We start from the raw sequence: 26547 nt of genomic DNA, 5'->3' as shown, positions 1-26547 counted from the left end.
CGCCCACCATGTTCCACCCTCTGCTGCCTGCTGCCAACACCCACCATGTTCCCTGTGTGCCCCCTGGTGGTCAGCACACGTCATAGTGACCGGTTGTTCGGTTGTTCTGCCGTTTGGTCTATTGGCATATTAGGGTATTATACATATAAATGTGTGTGTATCTGTAGCTATCTACCTAGATATAGATATTGTATACATATGGGTCATGATATAATGCACATATTTCTCACTCTATGTCATTGCAAAAACATTTGAAAGCCACAGGTTTAAATGACTCCCTTATTGAAAGTCTGCAGTTTAATAGGAACTCTCCCATATCCAGCATGGTTTCTCTTGGTCAGCTGCTTTCTGATCCAAATTTTCCTTCTTCTAGCCATGAGTTGATGGCAACCATCCCAGTCCTTATCAAGTAGCGGCTGGAATGTCTCTGGTGCTATTTTCTTTCTTTCTTTTTTTTTTTTTTTTTCAAGGGCATGGCTCACTTCCTTCCCTCTTTTGCCAATGAAAAGGAACATGTCTCCACAATGAGCTCAACCCTGTAGAGTTTGCCCTGTAAACCCAGATTTTCCCAAGGCTATGAAAATTCACTCTTCCATTTAACTGGCTTTAGGACCAGACTAGCTCAACTGGTTTGTTTTCCTATGAGGCCTTTTAATGGCAGAAAAATAATTATTAAATGTATGAGGCTTTGATTCCATTTTACTTAGAGGAGTCTCCGTTTGGTTTATCCTGGAGACTTTTTAAAGTTTGCAGTTGTTGCTCTTCATGGAAAGAGGTTTGTGGAAAGAGGCCTGAAAGTGAGAAAGGGAATTGAAAGAAAGTTTACTCCCTAAAGCACCGATAGTCTTTATTTTGGGGTTAGATTTTGTAACAGCCCTCTGGCCTCTGTCTTCTTTTAGACATTTCATTTCTGTGCTATGTGTCCATCGGAATAGGATGTTCAGTATGTGAATTATGTTTGAGTCATTCACAGCTGGAAAACTCGGACCTCAGCTTCGTGATTCAGCTTAATTGATGCACTCGTTTTTAAAGATTAAATACATATGACTTTAAAGAGAAACTCTGGCTTTTAAGTCTTGTATGGCTTTTTAGATATCTCAAACATTTAGATATTTCAAACTTTCTATTATTCATGCTATTTCAAACGACAAATGTTTGTGGTGCTTCTTCATATATATTGAACTCTACCAGATATCCTGGGGAATATGGACAAAGTTACAAAAGGACAACAAAAGTGCAAGTCATCAGGTGGTAATGTGACATCAGGTGAATGAAATTAACCTTTCTTTGCTTTGGTTTCCTCACACATAAAATTGAAGATGATGACAGTATCTACCACACAGGGCTGCTGTGAGTTTTAAAATGATAAACATCTGTAAACAGTCACAGAATAGTCCTTAATGCAGAGTAAGTCCAATAAGAGTTAGCTGATATTACTACTGTTATTATGAAGGTGTAACCTTTTCTTTAAGTAGTAAATTTAGAAACAAGATGAACCTACATGAAACAGGAAAAACAATGTGGGTGAGTTGCTGATTAGCAAGTGTTTGTTGAGAATTCTGGTACGCTTCCAGATCCTGGAAAGACTGATGGTAATATCACATCTCATATCAAATAGTGAAATATATCAGTATATCATTGTCATAGCTACGATTTACTTTTCTAAGTACTTACTAAGTAGGAAATCATTTAATCCTTTCAACCATTCTAGAAGGGTAAGCAATTTGTCCCAGGTTTTGGAGCTAGCTGGCAAGTGAAGGAGGCAGGCTTCTAACCTAGGCAGCGAGTCTCTGGAGCCAGCTCTCTCAGAACTATTATGTTGTCAGCACATTGGTTATCCTCCAGGAGCTTACATTTTACATAAAGGAGTGGGTGCATTAAGAATCAAGTAATCAAAAGAGGGGAAATCTGGAATACTTTCAACAGTAAACATAGATTAAAAAGAAAAAGACTTAAATAATTGCCCTGGCTCAGGTAGCTCAGTTGATTAAAAATGTTGTCCCCATACATCAAGGCTGTGGGTTCAGTCCCCGGTGAGGGCACATACAAAAATCAACCTGTAAGTACATAAATAAGTGGAACAAAAAATCGCTGTCTTTCTCTCTCTCTCTCTCTCTCCCCTCTCTCCCCCTTCCTCTCTCTCTCAAACCAATAAAAAAATCAAATAATTCTATTAATAGCAGTGATAGCTACCATTTATTGGATGCTTATTAGAAGCAATATGGTCTTGTGGTCTAGAACATAGACTCTGGGTTTAATTTCTCCCTCTGCTGCTGATTACCTGTGTGATCTTGGACTAGTTACTTACTCCCTCTATGCCTGTTTGCTAATCCATGAAGTGTTGTGAGGATTAAATGAGTTAATGTACGTAAAGTACTCAGGATAGTGCTTGGCACATAGTGCTACATGAATGTTAGTCATTGCTACGAGGACTACTCTTAGGGCCTGATTTAATCCTCATGCCATTCCTATGAAGTTTTCCAGATAAGTGACTGAGGCTTGGGCAATTAATTACCTCACTGAGGTCATGCAGTGGTGGGCGGGAAGTGCAAGGATAACATTCTAGTCCTCTTTGCTCCCCAGGCTGGTGCTTGTAATGTTATGTGTTACTGCCTTTTTAGAACTGTGCTATGTGCTGTAATGCATATTTAAGCACAGTGGAATTCTGCCGGGAGCCGGTCCATCCTTGCTGTTTCAAGGGACCTGGCATATATGGCATACGGTTCTTAATATGTTTGCTCACCTTCTTGGCCCTGTGTTTTAACCAAAGTCACCTCTCCGAGAAAGGTTGAATCCCCAGGTAGGGATTTTCCCCTGAAGTTAGGGAGGGAATAAAACCCCTCAACTAAGTGCCAGGCGGGTAATTAATCCCTTTAACTACGAACAATCATGCTTAAACTACATAATCTTTTCTCCCTGGAATGGAGATAAGAAACACCCTAACCTTTGTAATAGAGATTGATAGGATTGAATCAACTGGTATAAATACAGTTGTAACAAGACAGAAACACTCAGAACTCAGAACACAGAACTAAGGACACAGGGCTTGGAAGACAGGACCAAGAGAGACAGAGCCTAGGCACAGAACCTACACAGAACGTTCTCTAGAGACAGAAGAACTTCGCTGGCGAGAGCATGCCGGAGGATCCTGGACAGGGACTGGCCTCGGAGCCTGGAGGTGGAGCCTGGCGAGAGAGCATGGCAGGGATCCTGGACTGAACCTGACTGCGGAGATTGGCAAGAGAACCTGACCAGGACCTGGCCACAGAACCTGGCTGGAGATCCGAAGCAGAACCTCTCTGGAGATCGAGACCATTCCTTCTTCACCGACTCCGTCTACGCCTTTGGGAACCCCTGGACCCGCTGGGGCTGGACCCCGGCATATGGCGCCCGAACAGGGACCCCTAGGTAAGCGCCCTGCACTCGGGATGGATCGGACTCCACAGTAGGAAGAGGGTGGATAGTCTTCGCCGACTCCGTCCACACCTTTGGGAACCCCTGGAACAGGATTCCCTTAGGTAAGCCCCCCCCCATTGAGAACCCCCGCACTCGGGACGGATAGGACTCCACCATAGGAAAAGGGTGGATAGTCTTCGCCTACTCCGTCCACACCTTTGGGAACCCCTGGAAAAGGATTCCCTTAGGTAAGCCCCCCCCATTGAGAACCCCACACTCGGGACGGATAGGACTCCACCAGGGTGCTACAGACCCCCCTATAGAGGATAAGTAGGGTAAGAAGGTGGATAGTACAGAACTTAGATTGAGAAGATGTGCCATACTGAGTCCAAAGAAAGAAGACTCTGTATTGATCTTTAGATTAAGAAGATGTGCCATACTGAGTCTAAAGAAAAAAGACTCCGTATTGATCTTTTAACATATATGCTTGTTAGCAGAGGAATTAAGGTTACTCCCAGTCAGACAGAACATTTTATACAAGAAATACGTCCATGCTTTTCTGAGGAAGGAAAGGTGCCGGAAAGGTAAATGTAGAGGCATGGGAGAAGGTAGGCCCAAGGAGCCTTATCCTTAACCCCACTGCAGCCTTTCCACCCCGGGAAAGTGCAGGATTGGCAAGCTCTCCCTGGGGTGATAGATCAGGACTCAGGTAATAGCAGAAAGCGCCAATCCTACTCTTAAAATGGATACAAGAGAGCATTTCAGGTTTTTCTTTTTAATGCTTGCTTTTAAAAAATAAAAAAGGGGGAATTTGCCGGGAGCCGGTCCATCCTTGCTGTTTCAAGGGACCTGGCATATATGGCATACGGTTCTTAATATGGTTGCTCACCTTCTTGGCGCTGTGTTTTAACCAAAGTCACCTCTCCGAGAAAGGTTGAATCCCCAGGTAGGGATTTTCCCCTGAAGTTAGGGAGGGAATAAAACCCCTCAACTAAGTGCCAGGCGGGTAATTAATCCCTTTAACTACGAACAATCATGCTTAAACTACATAATCTTTTCTCCCTGGAATGGAGATAAGAAACGCCCTAACCTTTGTAATAGAGATTGATAGGATTGAATCAACTGGTATAAATACAGTTGTAACAAGACAGAAACACGCAGAACTTAGAACAGAATCAAGAAGACAGAGCCTACACGGAGCCTAGAGACAGAAGAACTTCGCTGGAGAGAGCATGCCGGAGGATCCTGGAGAGGGACTGGCCTCGGAGCCTAGAGACAGAGCCTAGCGGGAGAACATGGCAAGGGATCCTGGACTGAACCTGACTACAGAGATTGGCAGGAGAACCTGACTGGAACCTGGACACTGAACCTGACTGGAGAGCCTGGACAGAACCTGGCTGGAGAACCTAGCGAGGGAACATGGCTACAGAACCTGGCTGGAGATCCGAAGCAGAACCTCTCTGGAGATCCAGACCAGAACCTGGCTGGAGATCCGGGCTAGAGATCCTGGCTAGGTTGCTGATCAACTGAACGCTGTCTCCGTGTCATTCCTTCTTCGCCGACTCCGTCCACGCCTTTGGGAACCCCTGGACCTGCTGGGGTTGGACCCCGGCATCATAGTCTTCGCCAACTCCGTCCACATCTTTGGGGACCCCTGGACCCGCAGGGGCTGGACCCCGGCAGAATTCCGCTGACCTGTCCATGATTGGGAGGGGTTCTAAGGCTTAGAGGGTGAGGGTGGCTGGGAGAAGTGGTACTATTGGGAAGGACTTCCCCAAAGAGAAAGCCATGGGACAGATGATGTTTGGCAGGTCCCACTATTATCAGGGACCCGTGTCCCATTCCCATGTAACTTCCCTTGCGAGGTGACAGGACATCCAACAGAGTTGCATAGGGATGTTAGAGCTGTAAGAGCTGTGGCCTTGCAACCTGAGGTGAAAGACTCCCTGTGCCCTGGGCTTGGCACACTGACTTTGACAGAGAGCTTCAGAGTAGAATCCGTGTACACTGAGCCTAAAGTCAGCCCTCCAGATCCTGAGAAGGGGAGAGACTTCTCAAGCATAACCAAGACTCAATTTCTTACCAAACCTGTGGTGCAGAGAGCTTCAAGTCAGGTTCAGTCTGACACTTCTCTTTTTCCAAAATTGTGGAGTAAAATTTAAATCCACTACAGAAATTTCAATGGGTGTTCAGAAAAGGGAAAGACACCAGCAGGCTGGACTAGGTGAGAAAGATTCTTAGAGAAGATTGCACTTGAACTTGGCCGTGGGGCCTGGGAAAAGTATAGCAAGGAAGGATGGTTTCCTATGGGAAGTGTTCAGGACAGTGACGAGTCTAGCCTTGGAGGGACTGCAGCACATCAGGCTGCACAAGTAGCTCCAGGCCTAATCAGAGGAGCTCGGAAAACTAGGAGGGGGACCTGAGCTTGTTTTAGGGGATCATAGGGAGTCATTTTGATATGAGAACTGAAGAATGACATGATAAAATAGATTTTAAGGAAGTAAGCCCAGAGGGACAATGAAGTCATATTCGATTAGAGGAGAAGCCATGTAAGAGGCTGGGATTAGGGGCAGCAGTGGGAATTCAAAGAAAAGAAAAAATCCTGGGTAATAATGTTAAGGCAGAAATGGGGGTTGAGGCACAGTGATGATCCTTAGCTAAAGCAGACAGGAAAGTTGAGAAGAAGCAGATGTGACTCCCCAGATTTCTACCTTGAGAGCCTGTGATAAAAGTGATCATTGGAAATGAGGCAGTTGGGGTGTAGAAATGGTGTGGGGAATGTCAGGGAGAAAAGTTCAGTTTGAGATGTTTTGCATTTTATCTGACAGTGGCACTCTTTTTCTTTTTCCTTTTTTTTTTGGCAAAGGTTTAAAGTGCTCACAATGACAAATTTTGCAACGTAATCTTTTTATGTTAGAGCTTGTTCTGATATCTAGTTAGACATGTGTTTGGCATCTACCACAAAGACAGTATGGAAAAAGATAAATGAAGAGCAAGTTCTTTTGTGGGGTGTGGCAGATGTGTTAGATGAATTCTGAGTGTAACTGATACATGTGTGTCCAATGTAAAGACCCAGCTGGACAAATACCCTGGCTAAATATGCACTCTTTTCTGCTCTAATTGTTGTTGACCTAAGAATATCCAAAACTTGCAGAGAATTTTTATAAAAATTTACTTGAGCCAAGCGGAGGATACAATATGCCTAGAAGCAAGATCTCAACAGACTGAGGAAAATGCTTCTCAGTAAGACCATTGCACCTTCTTTTCTGCATTTAAAATTAAGGCAGGAACGAAGGGAAGATCACTGAAGACGAGAGAAAGCAAGGTGTGGATTGGATTACAGGATAGTTAACAGGGTTATGTGCGCTTTTGAGGGTGGTTTCTCTTCTGAGGGGTCTGATGAGGGGTGTTTTAAAGGTGTGTTAACCTACATGCATGGAAACAATGGACTTGTTTAAAGCAAAGATAAACCTTTTACTAAAGAAGTTATATGTCCGGGGTGTGACCTGCCCATGTAGGAATTTATGATCACATTACTATGTGAGGTTACTTTCCTCACAACTTCTTGATAAGAATCAACCAATGAACACTGGCTGGGTAGCTCAGTTGTTTAGAGCACCCCCGTCCTCCACCCCCATGACTGATATACCAAGGTTGTGGGTTGATTCCAAGTCAGGGCACAGGCTGGTATAAGAATCAAGCAATGAATGCATAAATAAGTGGAACAACAAATCTCTCTCTCTCTCCCCTCCTCCTCTCTAAAAATTTCTTTTTAACAAAAGAATCAACCAATGAATTCTTAAAATAAGTGGAACAACAAATTTATCTCTCCACCCCCTCCTCGCTCTTTCTCTCCAAAGTCAATAAATTAAAAAGAGGAGAAATGATGCTCAAAATTGTGGTTGGAGTATGTTTTCAGAAAATGTTAAGTGGATAAACAATTCTCATTATGTATGAAAAAATGTTTGATATATTAAGTGAAAAGGCAGATTATAAAACAATGTATGGTACTATCCCATTTATAAAAGCTATCTTTAAATATAGAAGAAAAAGGACTTATAGTGTATGCATGTTGAAATGTTAGCAGTTATCTTTAGGTGTTGAGTTTATTAATAATTTCTTTCTTTCTTTAGGCTTCGTGTGTGTGTGTGTGTGTGTGTGTGTGTGTGTGTGTGTTTACATTTTAGATATAAAATGAACAGACTAATTTTCATAAGCAGAAAACAATTATTTTAAAAATGGAGGCTAGCATTCCTAGGCTAAGAAGTAGAGAAACTGAATCATTCCACTTTTAGTGGCTTTATAATTTCTAACTATGTGATTATTCTCATTTTAAACAGTTTTCTTTAATATTATTATAAATGGGTACATGTTAGAAATATGGTAGACTATTACATTGTATTGTCTCTTTAAATTGCTAGGATCATTTTTGTAATACTTTTAACTTTTTAAAGGCCAGGGGGAAATATGTGTAATAAATTATAATAAAAGTTAAATTCAATTTTTTAGTTTTGCATTCCCATGATAAAATCATACTGTGAAATAAAAGAAGTATAAAAGGGTAAAAAGAAAATATTTTAGCCATCACTCTTTTAAAAAATCTTTCATATATTAGAATTTAGAGGTCTGGAATCTGTTTTTTAACATAGTTCCCTCTGGGTTAAAGATATGCACCTTCTTCCTAGACATAACATTAACTGTTGCCTGTAATTTCAGGGTTATAAAAACACAGCTAAGTGTTTCTCAAATGACACATTAATCAAAGAACGAAGATTTTGGGTACAGTTTTTCCACTTCTGACACTTGTCCTACACTGTTCAGTCTCATCAAAGGAACAGTTAAGAGCAACTTTGTGTGTTTTTTGTGGGGTTGGTTCATGTGTTGCCAGACCATCTGATCCAACAGACAACTGATGCCTTGTGCACGTGGCTTCCTCTTGCTTCCTTTTTCTTGCTTTTTATCTGTCCCAGTACTGCTTTAAAACCTGACATAACAGAAGCCCATAGCTATTCTAAAGAAGTCTGAGAAATTTTGGAGAGAGGAAGGACACATGGACAAAGGGAATGTACAGTCAAAATGTTGAATGCTGGGATGTAAGCTGGGTTTTGTCAAACTATTCTGAGAAAAGTGTGTGTGTGTGTGTGTGTGTGTGTGTGTGTGTGTGTGTGTATTGTATGTATGTTGGTGGTGAGAGTAGGGTAGGGAGCACATGAGCTGTCTGTGGACAGTGCCATTTGTGTATGTCCAAGCTCATAGGATGTGTCAGTCTTCAAGAAAAACTTAGAATGTGAGTTTTTATGAGAAATCTTTTAAATTAGATATGCATTAAGGCTGTGATTATATAAGGAGGATAATAGAACTCTGATTTGTGTCCAACTTTTAAATGTTGGCAACTAATGAAAAAATCAGAGAACATTGCATACGTCACAAACATGTCTACGGACCACATGTAACTATGGACTCCCTGTTTGCAGCCTTGGTCTAAGACAGGGGTGGACAACCTTTTTGTGAGTGCATGCCAAAACCAGCAAAATCTCTGACTCAAAATTCTTCTGCATGCCAACCCTAATTTTTTGAGAACATGTTACGCCTACTTGTTATCTCTTAAGGTGTATGTATGTGAAGAACCTTGAAGAAATAATAAAATTCATTTGAGCGACAAAAACACAGTATATGATGATGAAAAATACATTTATTTTTTAATCCATACATGTACACTGATAGTCTGACAGAAAACTTTATGACTCCGTTTGATATTATCAGTGGAACTTTTGCTGCTGCATCACTGATGACAGAGATTTTACATCAGGTTTATATTTTGTGACCTTCAGAGATATGCACGAGCTACTACTTTCATCTGTCAGGCTACTCCTATTACGAGACTTAACAAAATTCATCACTGAGAACAAAGATTCACAACCGTATGTGGATGAAACCAAAACACTGGTCGGATCTAGGAAGTCAGGAAGAGCTAAGGCAGAGGCATAGACATTGCTCTTCCCCTCTCTCGTCAATCCATGTCTATGGTCTTTAAGATATCTTGTTATGTAAAATTATTTATTTATCTAAGATGCACCTACACTGAATTTATCTGAAAAATAAAAAAGTCGATATTCAGAAAAAAATAGTAAATGGAAGATTATAAGAGAGGGTTTTGCGTGCCAGCCTTAAAAGCAGCAAGAGAAAAACAGTTAGTTACCTGCAAGGAAGTACCCATAAGATTGTCAGCTGATTTCTCAACAGAAACTATGCAGGCCAGAAGGGAGTGGCAAGAAATATTCAAAGTGATGAATAGCAAGAACCTACAACCAAGATTACTTTACCCAGCAAAGCTATCATTCAGAATTGAAGGTCAGATAAAGAGCTTCACAGATAAGAAAAAGCTAAAGAGTTCATCACCACCAGAATTCTATGAAATGCTGAAAGGTATTCTTTAAGAAGAGGAAGAAGAAGAAAAAGGTAAAGATAAAAATTATGAACAACAAATACACATCTATCAACAAGTGAATCTAAAAATCAAGTGAATAAAAAATATGATGAACAGAATAAACTGGTGAATATAATGGAATCGGGGCATAGAAAGGGAGTGGACTGACAATTCTCGGGGGGTAAGACGTGTGGGGGGTGCAGGAAGAAACTGGACAAAAATCGTACACCTATGGATTAGGACAGTGTGGGGGCAGGGTAAGGGCAGGGGGTGGGGTGGGAACCGGGTGGAGGGGAGCTATGGGGAAAAAAAGAGGAACAACTGTAATAATCTGGACAATAAAGATTTAATTAAAAAAAAGTTACTGGCATGCCATGTTTGGCATGCGTGCCAGGGGCATAGAAATTGCTCTTTCTTGAGCAATTTCTTTCATGACCGAGAGAATTGTCTTTCATGCCCGAGTCCTTTGCTCTGGTGGCATCTGTGCACACTAAGCTCCTCAGGTACCCAGCGTGAAGAACGTTTCTAGTGAATCGTTCCCAGGAGGGACGGAGGCCTGGTGAGTGGAGAGTCAGCCCACTGGAGGGACTCTGAACCATAAACTCTCCATTCCTTGCTTTTGGAGTCTTTGCACCCATGGCCTGGAACCCTTTTCCTTCCTTTTCCTTTACCCACTTAGCTTTGCTGTCTTAATCGTGGATGGTTGGGTCTCTGCTTGGACATCACTTCCTCCAAGACGTTTCAGGCTCATGAGAATGAAGCATGAAAGGCCACTTGGACCTTTGATAGCATCCCTCCTATGGATTACTAAATTGAGGTGATGACATCTCTTCCTTGTGAATTTCATGAGTGTGAATCAACCTCTGAGACTCAGGTCTGCTTTGGGAACACTGGAAAAAAAGATATATTTTTTTTTTCTAATCTCCTAGTGTCATCATGCCCACACCTAATTTTTTTTTTTAAAGATTTTTAAAAAAATATATATTTTATTGATTTTTCACAGAGAGGAAGGGAGAGAGATAGAGAGTTAGAAACATCGATCAGCTGCCTCCTGCACATCTCCCTCTGGGGATATGCCCGCAACCCAGGTACATGCCCTTGACCGGAATCGAACCCGGGACCCTTCAGTCCGCAGGCCGATGCTCTATCCACTGAGCCAAACCGGTTCCGGCTGGCTACCCTTTTTTAAAATTCTTTTTATTACTATTTTAATTGATTTCGGAGAGGAAGGAAGAGGGAGAGAGAGAGAGAGAAACATCAATGATGAAAATCATTGTCGGCTGCCTCCTGCACGCCCCTCACTGGGGATCCAGCCTACAACCTGGGCAGTGCCCTTGACCAGAATCGAACCCAGGACCCTTCAGTTTACAGCCCAGAACTCTATCCACTGAGCCAAACCAGCTAGGGCTTGGCCACTCTTTTGATGTTTCTCTTGATGTGTAACTCCAGAGATGGAAATTACAGACGTGGATTGGTGAATTGGGTGAGGTAGCTTACATGGGTGGCTAGGGGAGGGGGCTGCAAGTTTCATTTCTGTGATGGAGTGGTGATATGTACGGGCACTTGCTCACGTGGTGTCATGTAACTCTAATAGGGGAATTATGTGTGTGGGGGCCGTCGTCCAATAAGATGGACTCTGGAGGGCCTCCAGGACTGTGGGCCCCCAGGATGAGCTGGGCTTACACTCAGCCACTTTGTAGAGTCTGAGGAGAGCAAGGGGAGAGTCATCTGTTGTTTCTACCCTCCTATAAATTGAAGGGGAAAGTCATAGTTTTATAGAAAAGATAAAATAGAATAAAAAAGAGACCTTTGTGTCTGAAGTGACAATTTTCTGAATAATGGAAGAGAGACCTTTGCATGTTTCTCATTCTAAGAGAGAAAACCAGCGCATATGGTGCCGATGGGGAGGGAGTGGGAAGAGCAGATCGCTCTCTCCAGCAGCACTAACGCCAGCCAGGCCACAGGGCTGAGCACCTTTAAAGCATTAGCCCTTTGAACGCTTAAAACAACACTGTACCTAAGAGTTTTTCTCATTTTACTGAAAAGGACTGATTCCTTGAGTTCACACAATTTGTAAATGGAGGAGCTGGGGTTTTAAGCTCAGGTTCTCTGATTCTCAAGTCCAGCTCTTGTTCCTTGAGCAACCGTTGGTATAGCCGTGTCCGCCAGTGCCCACCTCCCCTTGAAATCGTGGCTCTGCCCCTGCTATGACAGCTGTGCTCTGTCCTCCAGGCCAATATGGGCCCTCTTGGGACCAGAGCAAGACCTTGTGCAGAAGCAGGAGAATTCCGGGCTTCCCCCCGGTGTCATCCCGTGTCAGCTGGGGATCTAAGTCATGTTGCATGTGCTCCTCCTAAAAATAGGGCTTTGGCTTCTGTCAGTTCTTCTTTCCCTGGGGTTCGGGGTAGGACTAGAGACAGATACCTTTTTGCTTCCTCCATTTTCCCGTCTCTCTGATGTAGCAGAGACTGGGGTTGTTCTGTTTACTGAAAATGCTAGTTGAGATGGGGTGTTATAAACAATGAAACAAATGTTTCTAAACATTTTAAGACCTATAACTACACATTCTTGTACCACTCTTATGATATAAAAGACCCTTTCTTTGAGTAGAAGACACAAATCGGAGCTCTATTATCCTCCTTATGTAATCACAACCTTCATGCATATCTGTGGGTTCTGTTTTATTTTTTAAAAACCAGATATGTGAAATGAATGTTGAAAGATATCTTTTTTTTCTAATCTCCTAGCGTCATCGTGCCCACACCTATTTTTTTTTTTTTTTTTTTGCAAAGCACTCTTATGGAGTTTTTCCAAAGCAGTTAACCTAGTTTTCCCAGCAATAATAACTTTCTGTTTCACACCTACCAGCTCATATACTTTTAAATTAAATTACATAACTAGAGTAGCAGATATAATTGCCACAAAAGGGCTAGGGAGCACACAGGATTGCTTCTTGGTGCCCGGGAGCAGCTGTGAGTGTCCTGTGCCCCAAGCGACCTGCTGCAGGCACTCAGCATGCTTCCAGGGGTGGGGAGCCCCGGGGGAATCTAGTGGGTCCAGCTGCTGCAGGCCCCTTCCTAGTGTCTGCTGCACCCCTCTGATTGTCCAGCCCCTAGAGAGGCCCCATGCGGACGCATTAATGAGAAGTGAAGTGACTGATTTAGGGCTTGGCCTGGTTGGCTAGACATGCTTAGGCAGGCCAGCATCCCCAAAGTAGGCCAACTGAGAATCTTAAAAATTAAAAAAAACTACAGAACTTACTCCCTCCCCCTCCCCCAACCCCCTGTGGGCAAATAGATGTATCTTGCCTGCTTTCATGTATAAACTGGTTGATATATATTCCTGTATCATAGGATCATAAAGATGGCTTCTATTTCCTCAGCGGTGAAAACTGCCTTTTTAGAGGCCTCCAAGCCAGAACTTAAAATTTAACTTCTGCTTTGGTGCCACCAAGTGGTTGGTTGTGAGATACCACTCTCGAAGAGAAAGCCGAATAAACACCGTGATAACAAGAAATCTGAGCTGAATAGGCAGAACAGAGGATTTTTAGGGCAGTGAAACTATTTTGGATGAGATTACAATAGTGGATTCATGTCATTATTTTTTCAAACCTACAGAATGTACACCATCAAGAGTGAACCCTAACCTAAACTGTGAACCCTAGGTGATAACGTATCAGTATAGATTTATTGATTGTAACAGTGTGCCACTATGGTGGGGGATATTGATAATCGGGGGGGGGGGGGAGGGATGATGCACATATGGGGTAGGGGGTGTATGGAAACATCTGTACTTCATGCTCACTTTTTCTGTGAACCTAAAACTGCTTTAAAAAAAAATAAAGCTTATTGCCCCAGCTGGATGGCTCATTTTGTTGGAGTGTTGCCCTATACAACCAATTGTTCTCTCTCTCTCTCTCTCTCTCTCTCTCTCTCTCTCTCTCTCTCTCTCTCCCCTTCTTTCTAAAATCAATAAACATATCCTCAGGCGAGGATTTAAAAAAAGCTTATTAATTAAAAAAATCTTTTATTCTACATATTTTCTCCCTTGAGCAACTGGTGTTGCAGGTAAGAGCAAGGTAAGATAGAGACACCCTCCAAGAGGCTGTCTGGCTTCTCGGGCCTGAATGAAAACCCCCTCATGATCCTCCCATATTCCAGAGTCTGGGTCCTTCGCTCTGTAAATCCCAGAAACCTTTTATTTTTTCAGTGTATCCGGAGTTGTTCAGTTTTCCAGGGTTATAGCATGCTCACCAAATGTCAGAATGCCAGGGTATCACTATACAATTGGAAATGTAGTTGCAGCGGTGGACCAAAGCACGTTAGCTGAGCAGTTCATTTCCCGCCCAGCAGCAAATTTATATGGGAAGACAAATTATACAGAGTGGGTCATTTGGTGAAGCCTCAGTGGCATGATGAATGTGTGGTCAGGGGAGTGGGGAGCATAAGGTTGTTTTTTAAGTTGACTCTGACTTGACCACCGTAGGTCTGTATATAATTCAGATGATAACACTCACATGGCCGGGTGTACAGATCCTGGACAGTGCTGAGGACAGATTGACCTTGTCTGCTTCTTTGGGCCCCTTTTTGGAAAGTCTATGCCGGGCATCTTGCTTCTGTTAATCCATTCTCCTCACACGGGACACAGTGTAACTGGCAGTATTAACACTGTAGACTCGCGGGTGTAGCTCCGGTCTCCTGAGGATCTGGTCACCATAGCACCATCAGGATAGGTTTTTGCTTAGGGCATCTGCTCTACTTTACCTCATGATAATTTTCAGTTCTTTCATTCTCAGAGAAAAACTTATGTTTTTGGTGATTCTGCCCCTGAATGCAGATTAAAATTAATACGTAAGATCCTTAATCACTTTGGAGTAGATTCTCAATAGCAAAACAGTACTTGCTGACGATGGACATTATTCTAGGCTCTGAGTCAGTAAGAAGGCGTTTGTGCAGCGGACCTCACTGCCTGCTTGCATTTACCAGCCTTGTCCTGTGATTCCTCATTGGAGCTCAAGGTATCTCTGGTTCTTGGTGCAGCACCTCCCCACCCCTCCCTCTGTCCTTGCCCCAAACTGCTGCCATGTAGGGTCCTCAGTCAAGGCGACTTGGAGAATATTTGCAGAATTGATAAATTGGTGGCTCGTGGTTGGAATCTGATCCACAGATCTTATTTATTTATTTATTTATAATCCTCACTTGAGCAGTGAGGATATTTTTTCCATTGATTTTTGGAGAGAGCAGAAGGGAGATGGGAGGGATATATATATATATATGGAGAGAGAGAGAGAGAGAGAGGGAGAGAGAGAGAGAGAGAGAGAGAGAGAGAGAGAGAGAGAGAGAGAGAGAGAAACATCGACGTGAGAGAGACACATCAATTTGTTGCCTCCTGCTTGCATCCTGACTGGGGCCAGGGACTGAACCTGCAACCAAGGGACATGCCCTTGACTGGGAATGGAACCCGTAACCCTTCAGTCCAAGGGCCGATGCTTTAACTACTGAGCCAAACAGGCCAGGGCAGATCTCCTTTATTTTTGGCAAAATGTTTTTTAAAGTTTGACTCAATGGCCAAAACTTAAAATCAGGAGATTCATAAAAAAAACTCTGAGTATACAGTTTCTTTGCAAACAAGTAGGTCTGGCTAAGAAGGGCCTACATTCCCACAGGGAACAAGTTATTGGCGTGGACTGGGTAGGGCATGCCTCTTCCAGCTATCCTCAGTCCCACCCTACCCTTTCACTCATTTATGTTACTGCTCGGTATTGGGGCGGGCGGGACTCTTTGTGACTTGAAAAATCAAAACCAAAAGTAAAACACAGACACAAGCCAAGCACAAGGAAAGCAGTGGCTGCCCCTGGACGCGCTCCCTGTCTCTTGCCTGCCTCCTGAGGGGACGCCTTCCTTGGATCCTGTTCCCAGCCTCTTTCTTTTCAGAACCTCCTTCTCTCATTATGCCACCTCTGAATTTATCCCTCGTGCTTCCAAGAGGTGTGTGTGGTGCTGGAGTGTCGTTGAGGAAAGCATACGGACTTCGGGATCACAGACTTGGGTTTGCATCCCAGCTCTGTCTTCAATGAGCTTAGTTTCCTTTTCTGTGAAGTGAGGGCTGGACCTCGCCTCATAGACTGGTATGAGTACCACATGGGATTTTGGGTACGAAGCATCAAACAGAAGGTGGGTACTCATATAAGAGTGTCTCTGCTCCCCCCTCTCTCTCTTTTTTTTTAAATCGAGATATGGCTCTCTCTCTGCTTCATGACCTTGAAGAAGTCAGCTGCACTTCCAGCTCTGCTTTCCCGCCACATACATCTCTTTACTCTCACGATAAAAGCCAACTATTTTATTTATTCCTCATAGCTTCCAGTCTTTTCCATCTTCACATTTCAAATATTTTCCTTTTCCTTTTGTAGCCAGACCTCGCTTAGAGACTCCCATCTGAGACTCCTGATTGGCAGGTGAATTTGTTTGGGGAAATTCTGTAAGGACGCACACCTTTTATCAAATCTCTACAACCATTGTACATAGTTTTGTGATGGCAAATACTTTAGCTTTTACAGCAATCTGTTGGAATTCTTTCTAAATATGTGCACCTTTCCCATCTCTTTTATCTCTACAGAAATAGAGCCAAGATCCAAAGCTGGAAATACCTCAACAGGAAAAATTGGTACCGGAAGGGAGACACTTCGCCTGAGGTCAAAAGGCCCTGCCACTGTGGAAGAAGTGGTATGTTATGTTCATTTGGCCCTCATTCTGCTTGCACGTGTACAGGCATTTATGGTTATTAGAGCTGAAAAGAAAGGTAAAACCATGAGGTTAAATAAGGTGCCATACATTCCAGTTAAAGCACAGACTTTAATTCATTGCCTACTTACCAGTATTAAAATTATCGAAGGATTTAAGAAGGAATATAGAAACTAAGCGTATGCGAAGAGACTGTGATCCAAAGCAATCCTCAGCTTCCTGCAGACAACTTTTTTTTCTGGAGTCTGTGGACATCTGGATTGGCTCAAAATGTTTAAGATATCAGCCAAAGCTCTGAAAGCCAAGGAAAGTCTCAGAGCCACCTGTAGGAGTAAATATACTTCCAATTTTGATAATAAAAGATAATATGCATGAATTCCAGTCTCCTCAGGTGAAACATTCTATAGTCATCTTTGACTGTTCTCTGTCATGTCCCACATCCCTCCCATCAGCAAATCCTGGTGGATCTGCGTCCACAATAGGCCAGAATCCAACAACAACTCACCACCTCTACTCCCACCACTTGGATCCAAGGCACCATGTCTTATCTTGAACATTACAATCACCCGGTCAGTCTTCCTGTGTTCACCCTGGCCCTCTTCCCTCTGCGCTCAGCACAGCAGCCAGAATTTTCATTCAAAAACACCAATGAGGTTAAATTTCTTTTCTGTTCAGAACCCTCCGTTAGCTTCCCATGTTACTCTGGATAAGAGCCGAAGTCCTCCGCATGACTGACATGATCCAACTCTGCATTGCTTCTCTGATCTCATTTCCCTCCACGGGTCCTGTCTTCCTCTGTGTCAGCTACCTGAGGCTCCTTGCTCTCCCCAGACAGGCCAGACGTGTGCTGCCACCCAGGGTCTTTGTACCGCTGTTTCCCCTCCCTGAACGCTTTGCCCATTTGTGAGCATGGCTCCCGCTCTGGCCTTCTTCAGGTTTCTGCCCACATATAACCTTCTCTGAAAGGATGCTTCTGAGCATCTTGTATAAAGAGCTATTCCTGCTGCCCCTCCCACTTCCTAATTTTTCTTCCTTTACTTTTCTTCAAAGCAGGAAACACAATCGGACTCATTGCCTCCTTGTTTCCTTTTTGTCTATTGTCTGGCTCCGTCGCTCACATGTCTTGTTCACTGTGGTATCCCAGCACCTAGAATAATAGTACCTGACACATCAAAGGAGCTCAAATCTTTGCTGAATTAATGAATTAACAAATGATTCACTTAAACTTGAGCAGAGGGAGGGTTTCACTGATTAACTGGGTCAGTATTGGAGTGAAAAACACCAGAAGTAGAAGAGACAAATGGAAGGAGGAAGGGTGGACCAGGAGGGCAGCAGGGGTGAGGGGCAGGATTCGAAGTGGCAAGCGACAGGTCAGGCCCACTCACAGCAGCAAAGACAGCGGTGATGTGGCGGTTGCCCTGTGGGCACAGGGGAGATGAGGCAGGTGTCTGAGGCCAGGGGGCTTCTGAAGGCAGGGACCCAGGCACCGGGCCCGTCTAGTCCCCCTGTGTGCGCTTATTGTCCGAGGATCCCCCAGGTGTTTGAAGAGCAAAAGAGTGAGACAGGTGAGCCATTAGGAGGCTCTTTCTACAGACCAGGATCCCAGAGCTTGTGGGGTGACCATGGTCAGAGTCAGCCATGGGGGTGGCTTGATGGGGCAGATACTCAAGGAACCATGAGGCCAAGATTATCCTTCTGAATGTTTGAGTCACCCAGGGTGTTGTGAGTTTTGGGGAATCTAGGGGGAGATTTTGAGTCAGGTGACTTGGTCCTGAATGTCTGAAAGGACTGATTTGGAGGCAAAGGGCAATGAAGAGATTTGGAGGGTCAAAGGCATTTTGAAAGTGAGATATGATGAGGTATGTGAAAAACCAAAACCAAAACCCAGGGCAATGACTTCTGGTCATTCCGAGTCTTTACCTTTCCCGTGCCCAGCACACTACCGGGCATATTGCTGAAGTCTATTTCATGTGTATTGAATGAATGAACACACCTCAGTGGGAGACAGGAACATGTAAGAGAATGGAACAATAGTGGGGGCTCGCTCGCAGTGAGCAATTAGGGGGATGAGGCTGGCCTGCACAGGAAGCAGGGGTGGCAGGGGAAGCTCCAGGTCACTACAGGAGAAGTGTCTTCTGATAGTTAACATGGCTAATATTTTTGAACACCGGCTTTGTATGAGCTGCTGGAATGAAGAGAAGCTGAAGATCCATGTGGGGAGGTAGGAAAGATTTATTCAAAGATAAACGTCTAAAACTCCATTCCTATTCGCACAGCCTATTTCATTAAACAGGGCAATTCAAATAGCTCATAATGGAAGGAAAAAGCTAGTTTGGTGCTAACATTAAATTTGATATAAATAACTTACGATTTATTTCACACACTAAAGGGTTTATAGCAGCGGTTCTCAACCTGTGGGTTGAGACCCTTTGGGGGTTGAACGACCCTTTCACAGGGGTCACCTAAGACCATCGGAAAACACATATATAATTACATATTGTTTTTCTGATTAATCACTATGCTTTAATTATGTTCAATTTATAACAATGAAAATACATCCTACATATCAGATATTTACATTACGATTCATAACAGTAGCAAAATTACAGTTATGAAGTAGCAACGAAAATAATTTTATGGTTGGGGGTCACTACAACATGAGGAACTGTATTAAAGGGTCATAGCATTAGGAAGGTTGAGAACCACTGGTTTATATGATTATACATGTGTATAATTTATAAAACCTGCAAATAACACAATTAAATAAAAGGTTACCAATAAGGGTATGTGTTCAGAAATGTTTTATCATGGGGTGAGCTGTTAAAAGGTTTGGAGACTCTGGCCTGCAGGACAAAGACCAAAGCCCTTTTCATGGCACCCAGGACCCCTTAGGATCTAGTCATATGTTTGCCACTGTGTTTCTCATCACAGTGGACTTTTTGAAGTTCCTGGATCAAACTCTACGACCTCGAATAGACTTTGCGTAGTTAGTGCCTTCTACATGCAGCACCCTCTCCAGCTTATCTTTGAAAACACAATCTTTGTCACCTTCTTTCTGAAGTCTTCCATGACTCTTAGAGATTTAAATTTATTTCCCCCATGATACCTCTGTACCTTAAATATCATTAAAAATTATCTTTATTATTATCATATAACTATTTATTTTTACATTTGTATCCCCTTCTAGATTGTTAGCTGCTTGGAGACTGTCTTCTTGGCCTTTCTTTGAATCCATGACACTTAACACTGACACTAAAAATAAGTATTTATTGTGAAGATTTGTATTGAGTTGCAGAGCACATTCTAGATATATTTCCATTCGAATTAGCTGAAATAAACAACCATGAACTGGCTCTACCTCAGATTTCCCCCTATGTGTGCCCTGACATTCAAGAGATTTCGTACACAAGTGTAATAGCTTATTTCTCTTTTCTTTGATAAAGCCCTCTGAAAACAATGCTAAGGCAATTGAAAAGGTTGATGATCTTCTTGAGACGTACATGGGAATTCGAGATATTGAATTAGGTAAGATTATACTATTTTAAAAAGTCTTCTATTTTTTAATTTGATGGAACTTAATGCTTATTTGTATCTTTCTTGCGTTGATAGTCAATGATACTTTTCAAGATGAAAAGTAATTGTATAGTAATGAAAAGCATAATGAAAATAGAGATAATGAAGAATAATGAAAAGAAGGTCTGGCCTTTACCACTTACCAGCTGGGAAGCCTTAGAGTCAAGTTCACAGTTCTAAACTTTTATTTATAGCTTTATTTTATAGATTTAAAAATATGCTGAAACCGGTTTGGCTCAGTAGATAGAGCGTCGGCCTGCGGACTGAGAGGTCCCAGGTTCGATTCCGGTCAAGGGCATGTACCTGGGTTGCGGGCATATCCCCAGTGGGAGATGTGCAGGAGGCAGCTGATCGATGTTTCTCTCTCATCGATGTTTCTAACTCTCTATCTCTCTCCCTTCCTCTCTGTAAAAAATCAATAAAATATATATTTAAAAAAATATATATGAAAAGAATTTTGTAAATGATACATAAACACAGTATTATTTGACATATTAGCTGCACATCTATTACATTGTATGTTTATTATATTCAAGTTGTGCACATTTATAAGATTAATGAAGCCCTATGATAAATAAACCTAGTGTATGACTGATAAGGGCAGTTGAGCAGTGAATTTCTGTGTATTTTTTTAAAAAAAATGTATTTTTATTGATTTCAGAGAGGAAGTGAGAAGGAGAGAGAGACATCAATGATGAGAGAGAATCATTGGTCAGCTGCCTCCTGCAGGCCCCACACCAGGGACTGAGTCTGCAACCCAGGCTTGTGCCCTGACCGGGAATCAAACTGTGACCTCCTGGTGGTTCATAGGTCCACGCTCAACCACTGACCAATCCGGCTGGGCAATGCTCTCTGGGTATTTCTTATGTCACCATTAGGATGTCAGAGTCTTGATTTATCAATTAAGACTTTCTCAGTTATATATAATAAAACAACAAACTGAACTCCAATCAACTTAAGGAAAAAATAAGGTGTGTGTGTCGAGGATGTATTGGTTTTTGTAACTGAAAAGTCCAGAAGTAGATTCTGGCTTCAAGAATGGCTAGATCCAGAGTTCTCATGCTATCATCAGGATGTGATTTCTCTTGTCTCCATTCTGGTTTCATTTTAGGCCCCCACGGTATCCCTTGGCAGCTTCAGGCCCTCCCTCATGACCTCAAAATGACTGCCATGGCTCCACCCTCTACATCTTGGTGTCAAACACAATGGGAAAGAGGGAGGCCTTTGCCAACTCATTCAAACAAAATGCTCAGGATTGTCTCTGATTGGTTTGATTGGCCCACTTGATCCAGTCACTGAGGCTAGGGGTATGGTTAGGTCTGGGTCACACCTCTCGAGCTGAGAGTAATTTCTGAAATACAAAGGCTGAGATTGTGAAAGCCCTGGTGCCTTCTATGAAGGAAGAAAGAGAAATAATCCCTTAAGAAGGGGAATTGGCTGCTGGGTGGGGAAGAGTATATGTGCACTTAGTGGTGGGGTTTGTGCCTGTATGCATCCTTGTGTGTGTGCTTGGGTGTGTGTTGCATCAAGTACTTAATAAATTTTTTTTAAAAATAAGTGTTTAAAAAGTTGATTTTAGAGAAGAGGAAGGGGAAGGGAAGGAGGGAGCGAGGGAGGGAATGAGGGAGGGAAAGAGAGGGAGAGAGAGGGAGAGAGAGAGAGAAACATCTGTTGGTTGCCTCCTCCATGCACCCTGACTGCAGGATTGAACCTGCAACCTGGGTATGTGCCCCAATTGGAAATGGAACTGGCCACTTCTTGGTATATGGCAAGACACTCTAACCAACTGAGCCACACTGGCCAGGGCTGGTACCATGCTGTTTTGATGACTATGGCCTTATAATGTAGTTTGATATCAGGTAGCCTGATTCCTCCAACTTTGGAGAACCCCACTTTTAACAGGTGAAAACTTAAAACAGTCCTCAACTTTAAAACTTAATTTTACATATAGGCCTTATTGTTATTTAAGTATAAATTGGGAATAGTTCAGTAAGTTAGTTTTGCTCCTTTGTTATTAAAAATACACAGTATATAAGGAAGAGCATTGGGCAGTGCTACAAGTAATTATAAATGAACTAGGGGCCCGGTGCACGAAATTCCTGCACTGGGTGTGTGTGTGTGTGTGTGTGTGTGGGGGGGGTGTCCCTCAGCCCAGCCTGCCCCCTCTCACATACTGGGGGCCCTCAGGCATTGACCCCCATCACCCTCCAATCGCAGGATCGGCCCCTTGCCCAGGCCTGACTCCTCTGACAGAGGCGTCAGGCCTGGGCAGGGGACCCTCATTTCCCCCCATCACTGGTTCTGCCCCCAGCCCCCTCCGATTGCTGGCTCTGCCCCTTGCCCAGGCCTGATGTCTCGGCCAGAGGCGTAGACCCCCATCACCCTCCGATCGCCTGATTGGCCCCTTGCCCAGGCCTGATGCCTCCGCCAGAGGTGTCAGGCTTGGACAGGGGACTCCCATCTCCCCCCGATCACTGGCTCTGGCCCCCGCCCAGGCCTGAGGCCTCTGGCCCAGGAATCATGCCTGGGCAGGGGACCCCCATCTCCCTCTGATTGCTTGCTCCACCCCCCGCCCAAGCCTGACGCCTCTGACCCAGGCTTCAGGCCTGGGCAAGGGGACCATCATATCCCCCCAATCCCCGGCTCCGCCCCCCGACCCAGGCCAGATGCCTCGGCCAGAGGAGTTGACCCTCATCACCCTCCGATCACCAATCACCGGATCGGCCCCTTGACCAGGCCTGAGGCCTCTGGCAGAGGTGTGAGGCCTGGGCAGGGGACCCCCAGCTCCCCGCGGTTGCAGGCTCCGCCCCTGCCCAGGCCTAACGCCTCTGGCCTAGGCGTCCGGCCTGGGCAGCGGGGACCTGCAGTGGCAGCGGGGGGGCGCCGCGATCGTGCGGGCTCCGCCCCTGCCCCTGCAGGACGCCTCTGGCTGAGGCGTCTGGCCCGGGCAGCGGGGACCCGCAGCTGCAGCGGCCCCTTGATCGTGGGCTTCGCTTTAGGCCCAGGCAAGGGACCCCTAGCTCCTGGGACTGCCAGCTTCGACCATGCCCAGCTCCCATCGCTGGCTCCACCCCTACTTCCTGCTATCACTGGCCAGAGTGGAAAAGGCACCTGATTCTCTGATCATGGCTGGGGGGCAGGGCAAAGGCGGCCCCAGGGCCACCTTTGCCCTGCCCCCCAGCTCTTAGCTCCCCCCTGGGTTTCCAATCACTGTCAGTGGCAGGGGGCTTCTTCCTGCTTTCCCTTTTGCCTCCCTGCATTGTGCCTACATATGCAAATTAACTGCCATCTTGTTGGCAGTTAACTGCCAATCTTAGTTGGCAGTTAATTTGCATATAGCCCTGATTAGCCAATGAAAAGGGTAGCGTTGTACGCCAATTACCATTTTTCTCTTTTATTAGTGTAGATTAATCAGTTTTTGAAGAATCACTTTTCTTTCACTCTGACCTAGTCAGGGAACTAGATGTTCCTTGCAAATTTCTTATAAATTAAATAGGAATCCCTTCATAAGTAATCATCTGTAGCAGGTTCCTCCAATGACATGAATAGTCATTATCATTGTACATGATTAGCAATGTGGTCACCAAGGGAGGTAAAGTTCAAAGAAAGTAATTATTTGAAGAATGCAAACATTGTTAAATTAGGAATTTCTCTCATTCAGATCTAATTAACATGATAGGTAAATCACAAATGTGAAACTGCTTCAACAGATGAATTATTTGTATTCCCTGTGTTTCTTAGTTTTCAGAAATGTTAATTCTTTAAAAAAATATTTTTATTGATTTTAGAGAGAGGAAGGGGAAGGAGTAGAGAGATAGAAACATCGATGAGAGAGAAACGTTGATAGATGGGCTGCCTCCTGCACGCCTTCCACTGGGGATCAAGCCGCAACCCAGCATGTGCCCTGACTGGGAATTGAACCAGTGATCTCTTGGTTCATGGGTCGATGCTCAACCACTTAGCCATGCCAGCAGGACTTGAAATGTTAATTCTTAATGAAAATTACACTGATATTATGTTATTCTGGAGATGTTAATATGCGTTTATACTAAAAAATTTAGAAAGTAATATGGCAATTAAATATCTAAAAACAAAACAGTAACCTCACCCCCCCCAAAAAAAAAACCACCACACAAACAAACCAAAAACCCCCCACAAAACACCAAACCAAAACAAACAAGAACCTCAACACCTTGGGAGGTATTTACTATTTGAAAATGAAAAATAATTCAAATGAGTTTCTGGACCAAGTAACCCTGAAGATGAAAGTGCTCTGTTTGGGTAGCAAATTAAATTTTGAACTATGACTTTTCAAATGACCTACTGCCTTGGAATGTTACCCATTGGGAAAAAAAAAGGTCTGGAAGATTGTGAATTAAGACCTTATGTAGAAACATTGATGAGAGAGAAACATTAACTTAGTGGGAAATTGTATAATATAAATTTCTTAATGAATATTAAGATGTAGTGTAATTTGTATATAGAATTATAATATTTTCTGGTGATATCAATCTAGGAGTTTGGTGATTATTCTAAGAACTTTGGACTTTTTAGATTTCTAATTTATAAAGAGATCCAGAAATGTGTAGTAAGGAAATCTGATTGCTAGTTTCTAAGTCATATTTTCCTATAAAGTCTTTTTTAGCTCTTTTAAAAGTATATGATAAATGGTATTTTAATCAAGATAGTGACATTTCTTCTTAGGATGATTTTTCTTTTTTGACTAACGTTAAAACAATAAATATTATAAAAAATTATCCTTCTCAGGTAAAGCCAATAAAGTTTTGGAAATAGATTTCATTAAAAGAAACTACCTTGGCTCTATTTTGATGTTTGACTCATGTGGATAGTTTGACATGAGTTGACATTATGAAAAGTCTTAGGGAAAATAAGTGTTGAAGCCCTTTCATAGAAAGAGATACAGTTACAGATTTAAAGGTTAAATTAACAATGGTGGTAGTTAATCTTTTTTTCTTTTTTTAGTGCTCACCCAAGGATATTTTCCCATTGATTTTTAGAGAGAGTGGAAGAGAGAGGGAAAGACAGAGAGAAATATCAATGTGAGAGAAACACATAGACTGGTTGCCTCCAGAGCCCAGGCCGGGGAGGATCCTGCAACACAGGTAACGTGCCCTTGACCAGAATTGCACCAGAGACCCTTCTGTCTGCAGGCTGACACTCTACCCACTGAGCCAAACCAGCTAGGGCTGCTGGTGGTTAATCTTTATCTAAATTCTGCCATGTGCCATTTTATTAAAACAGACCCAGAGAGGTTTGGTAACTTGTTCAAAGTCAGCTAACATGTTAAGAGCTGAGATTCAATTCTGACACTTTGATACCAAGATTTTTCACCTGCAGTAATGTTGTATGTCTGAAGTTCTGTTTAAGTATTTAAGAACTTATTGGAAAATGCAGATTGATCAGTATCACCAAAATAAGTGTCATTAATAATGTAAAACTTGTTCAGTATTGGTAACGGTATAAAGATATCCTTGAAATAGCCACAAGAGGTCAGCACTTAGCTGTTACATGTGGTATAACAAGTCTACTGTTCGTGGAGTATTTTTCCCAAAATTGTATTCAGTTGTTAAATATCATTGCAGTGTATTGCAAATGTATTATTGTTAACAGATGAGAAGCATTTTAATAGCTGTGGTTATGTTAATGTGATATGTTTTCCTAGTTCCTTTGCATTTCTCTTAAATCAGAGATACAGTCTTTTATGAAAAAGAATATAATCATGCCAGTTTATTTCTCCTGTAAGGATGTTTCAAATCTATGTTTATACTTTAGGTATTAGCAAAAATTCATGACATGCTCAGTGCATGCTGCATTCTCAATTTCTGTTAAAAATTTTGTAGCAGCCCTGACCAGTTTGGCTCAGTGGATAGAGCGTCAGCCTGCGGACTGAAGGGTCCCAGGTTCGATTCCGGTCAAGGGCATGTACCTTGGTTGCGGGCACATCCCCAGTAAGGTGTGTGCAAGAGGCAGCTGATCAATGTTTCTCTCTCATCGATATTTCTAACCCTCTATCCCTCTCCCTTCCTCTCTGTAAAAAATCAATAAAATATATTAAAAAAATTTTGTAGCAAATTTGATTTTTAAAAGATTTATGGAGCACTGTATTACACACAATATTTCCAACACAATTATGAAGCTGCCTAATTGGTATTTTTATTGCTTCTACAAGATCAGGAGTTTCTTGAAGGCACCATATCTTACTCAGGTTTTAATCCCAGCTCCTACCATAGTACTTTTTCCATAGTAAATGCTTGCTGAATATTTGTTGACCAAATGTCTGATGAGAGGCACAAAAATGAGAGTCCATAGGGAGTCTGAGTCCTAATTTCATTAGCTTGAAGCTTTTGCCTTTGAGCAAATTATTAAACTTTGAGTCTTAATTTCTATATC

The 26547-nt window shown here is 43.0% G+C and overlaps 1 protein-coding gene across 2 annotated transcripts in view; it reads left to right on the top strand.

Moving 5' to 3' along the window:
* GIPC2 (GIPC PDZ domain containing family member 2) overlaps positions 1–26547 on the top strand; it is a 75429-nt gene that overhangs the window by 43992 nt on the left and 4890 nt on the right. Inside the window, exons 4-5 of one of the 2 annotated variants that reach the window (XM_059689094.1) lie at positions 16439–16545; positions 20007–20088. In XM_059689094.1, the coding sequence (XP_059545077.1) occupies positions 16439–16545; positions 20007–20088 (189 nt within the window). The remainder of the gene's footprint in view (positions 1–16438; positions 16546–20006; positions 20089–26547) is intronic. The other variant, XM_059689095.1, reaches the window with a different exon arrangement.

This window comes from Myotis daubentonii, chromosome 3, assembly GCF_963259705.1.
Source record: "Myotis daubentonii chromosome 3, mMyoDau2.1, whole genome shotgun sequence".
Lineage (NCBI taxonomy): Eukaryota > Metazoa > Chordata > Mammalia > Chiroptera > Vespertilionidae > Myotis > Myotis daubentonii.
Note: the sequence above shows the minus strand (reverse complement) of the source record. Positions and strands in the feature narration are given on the sequence as shown.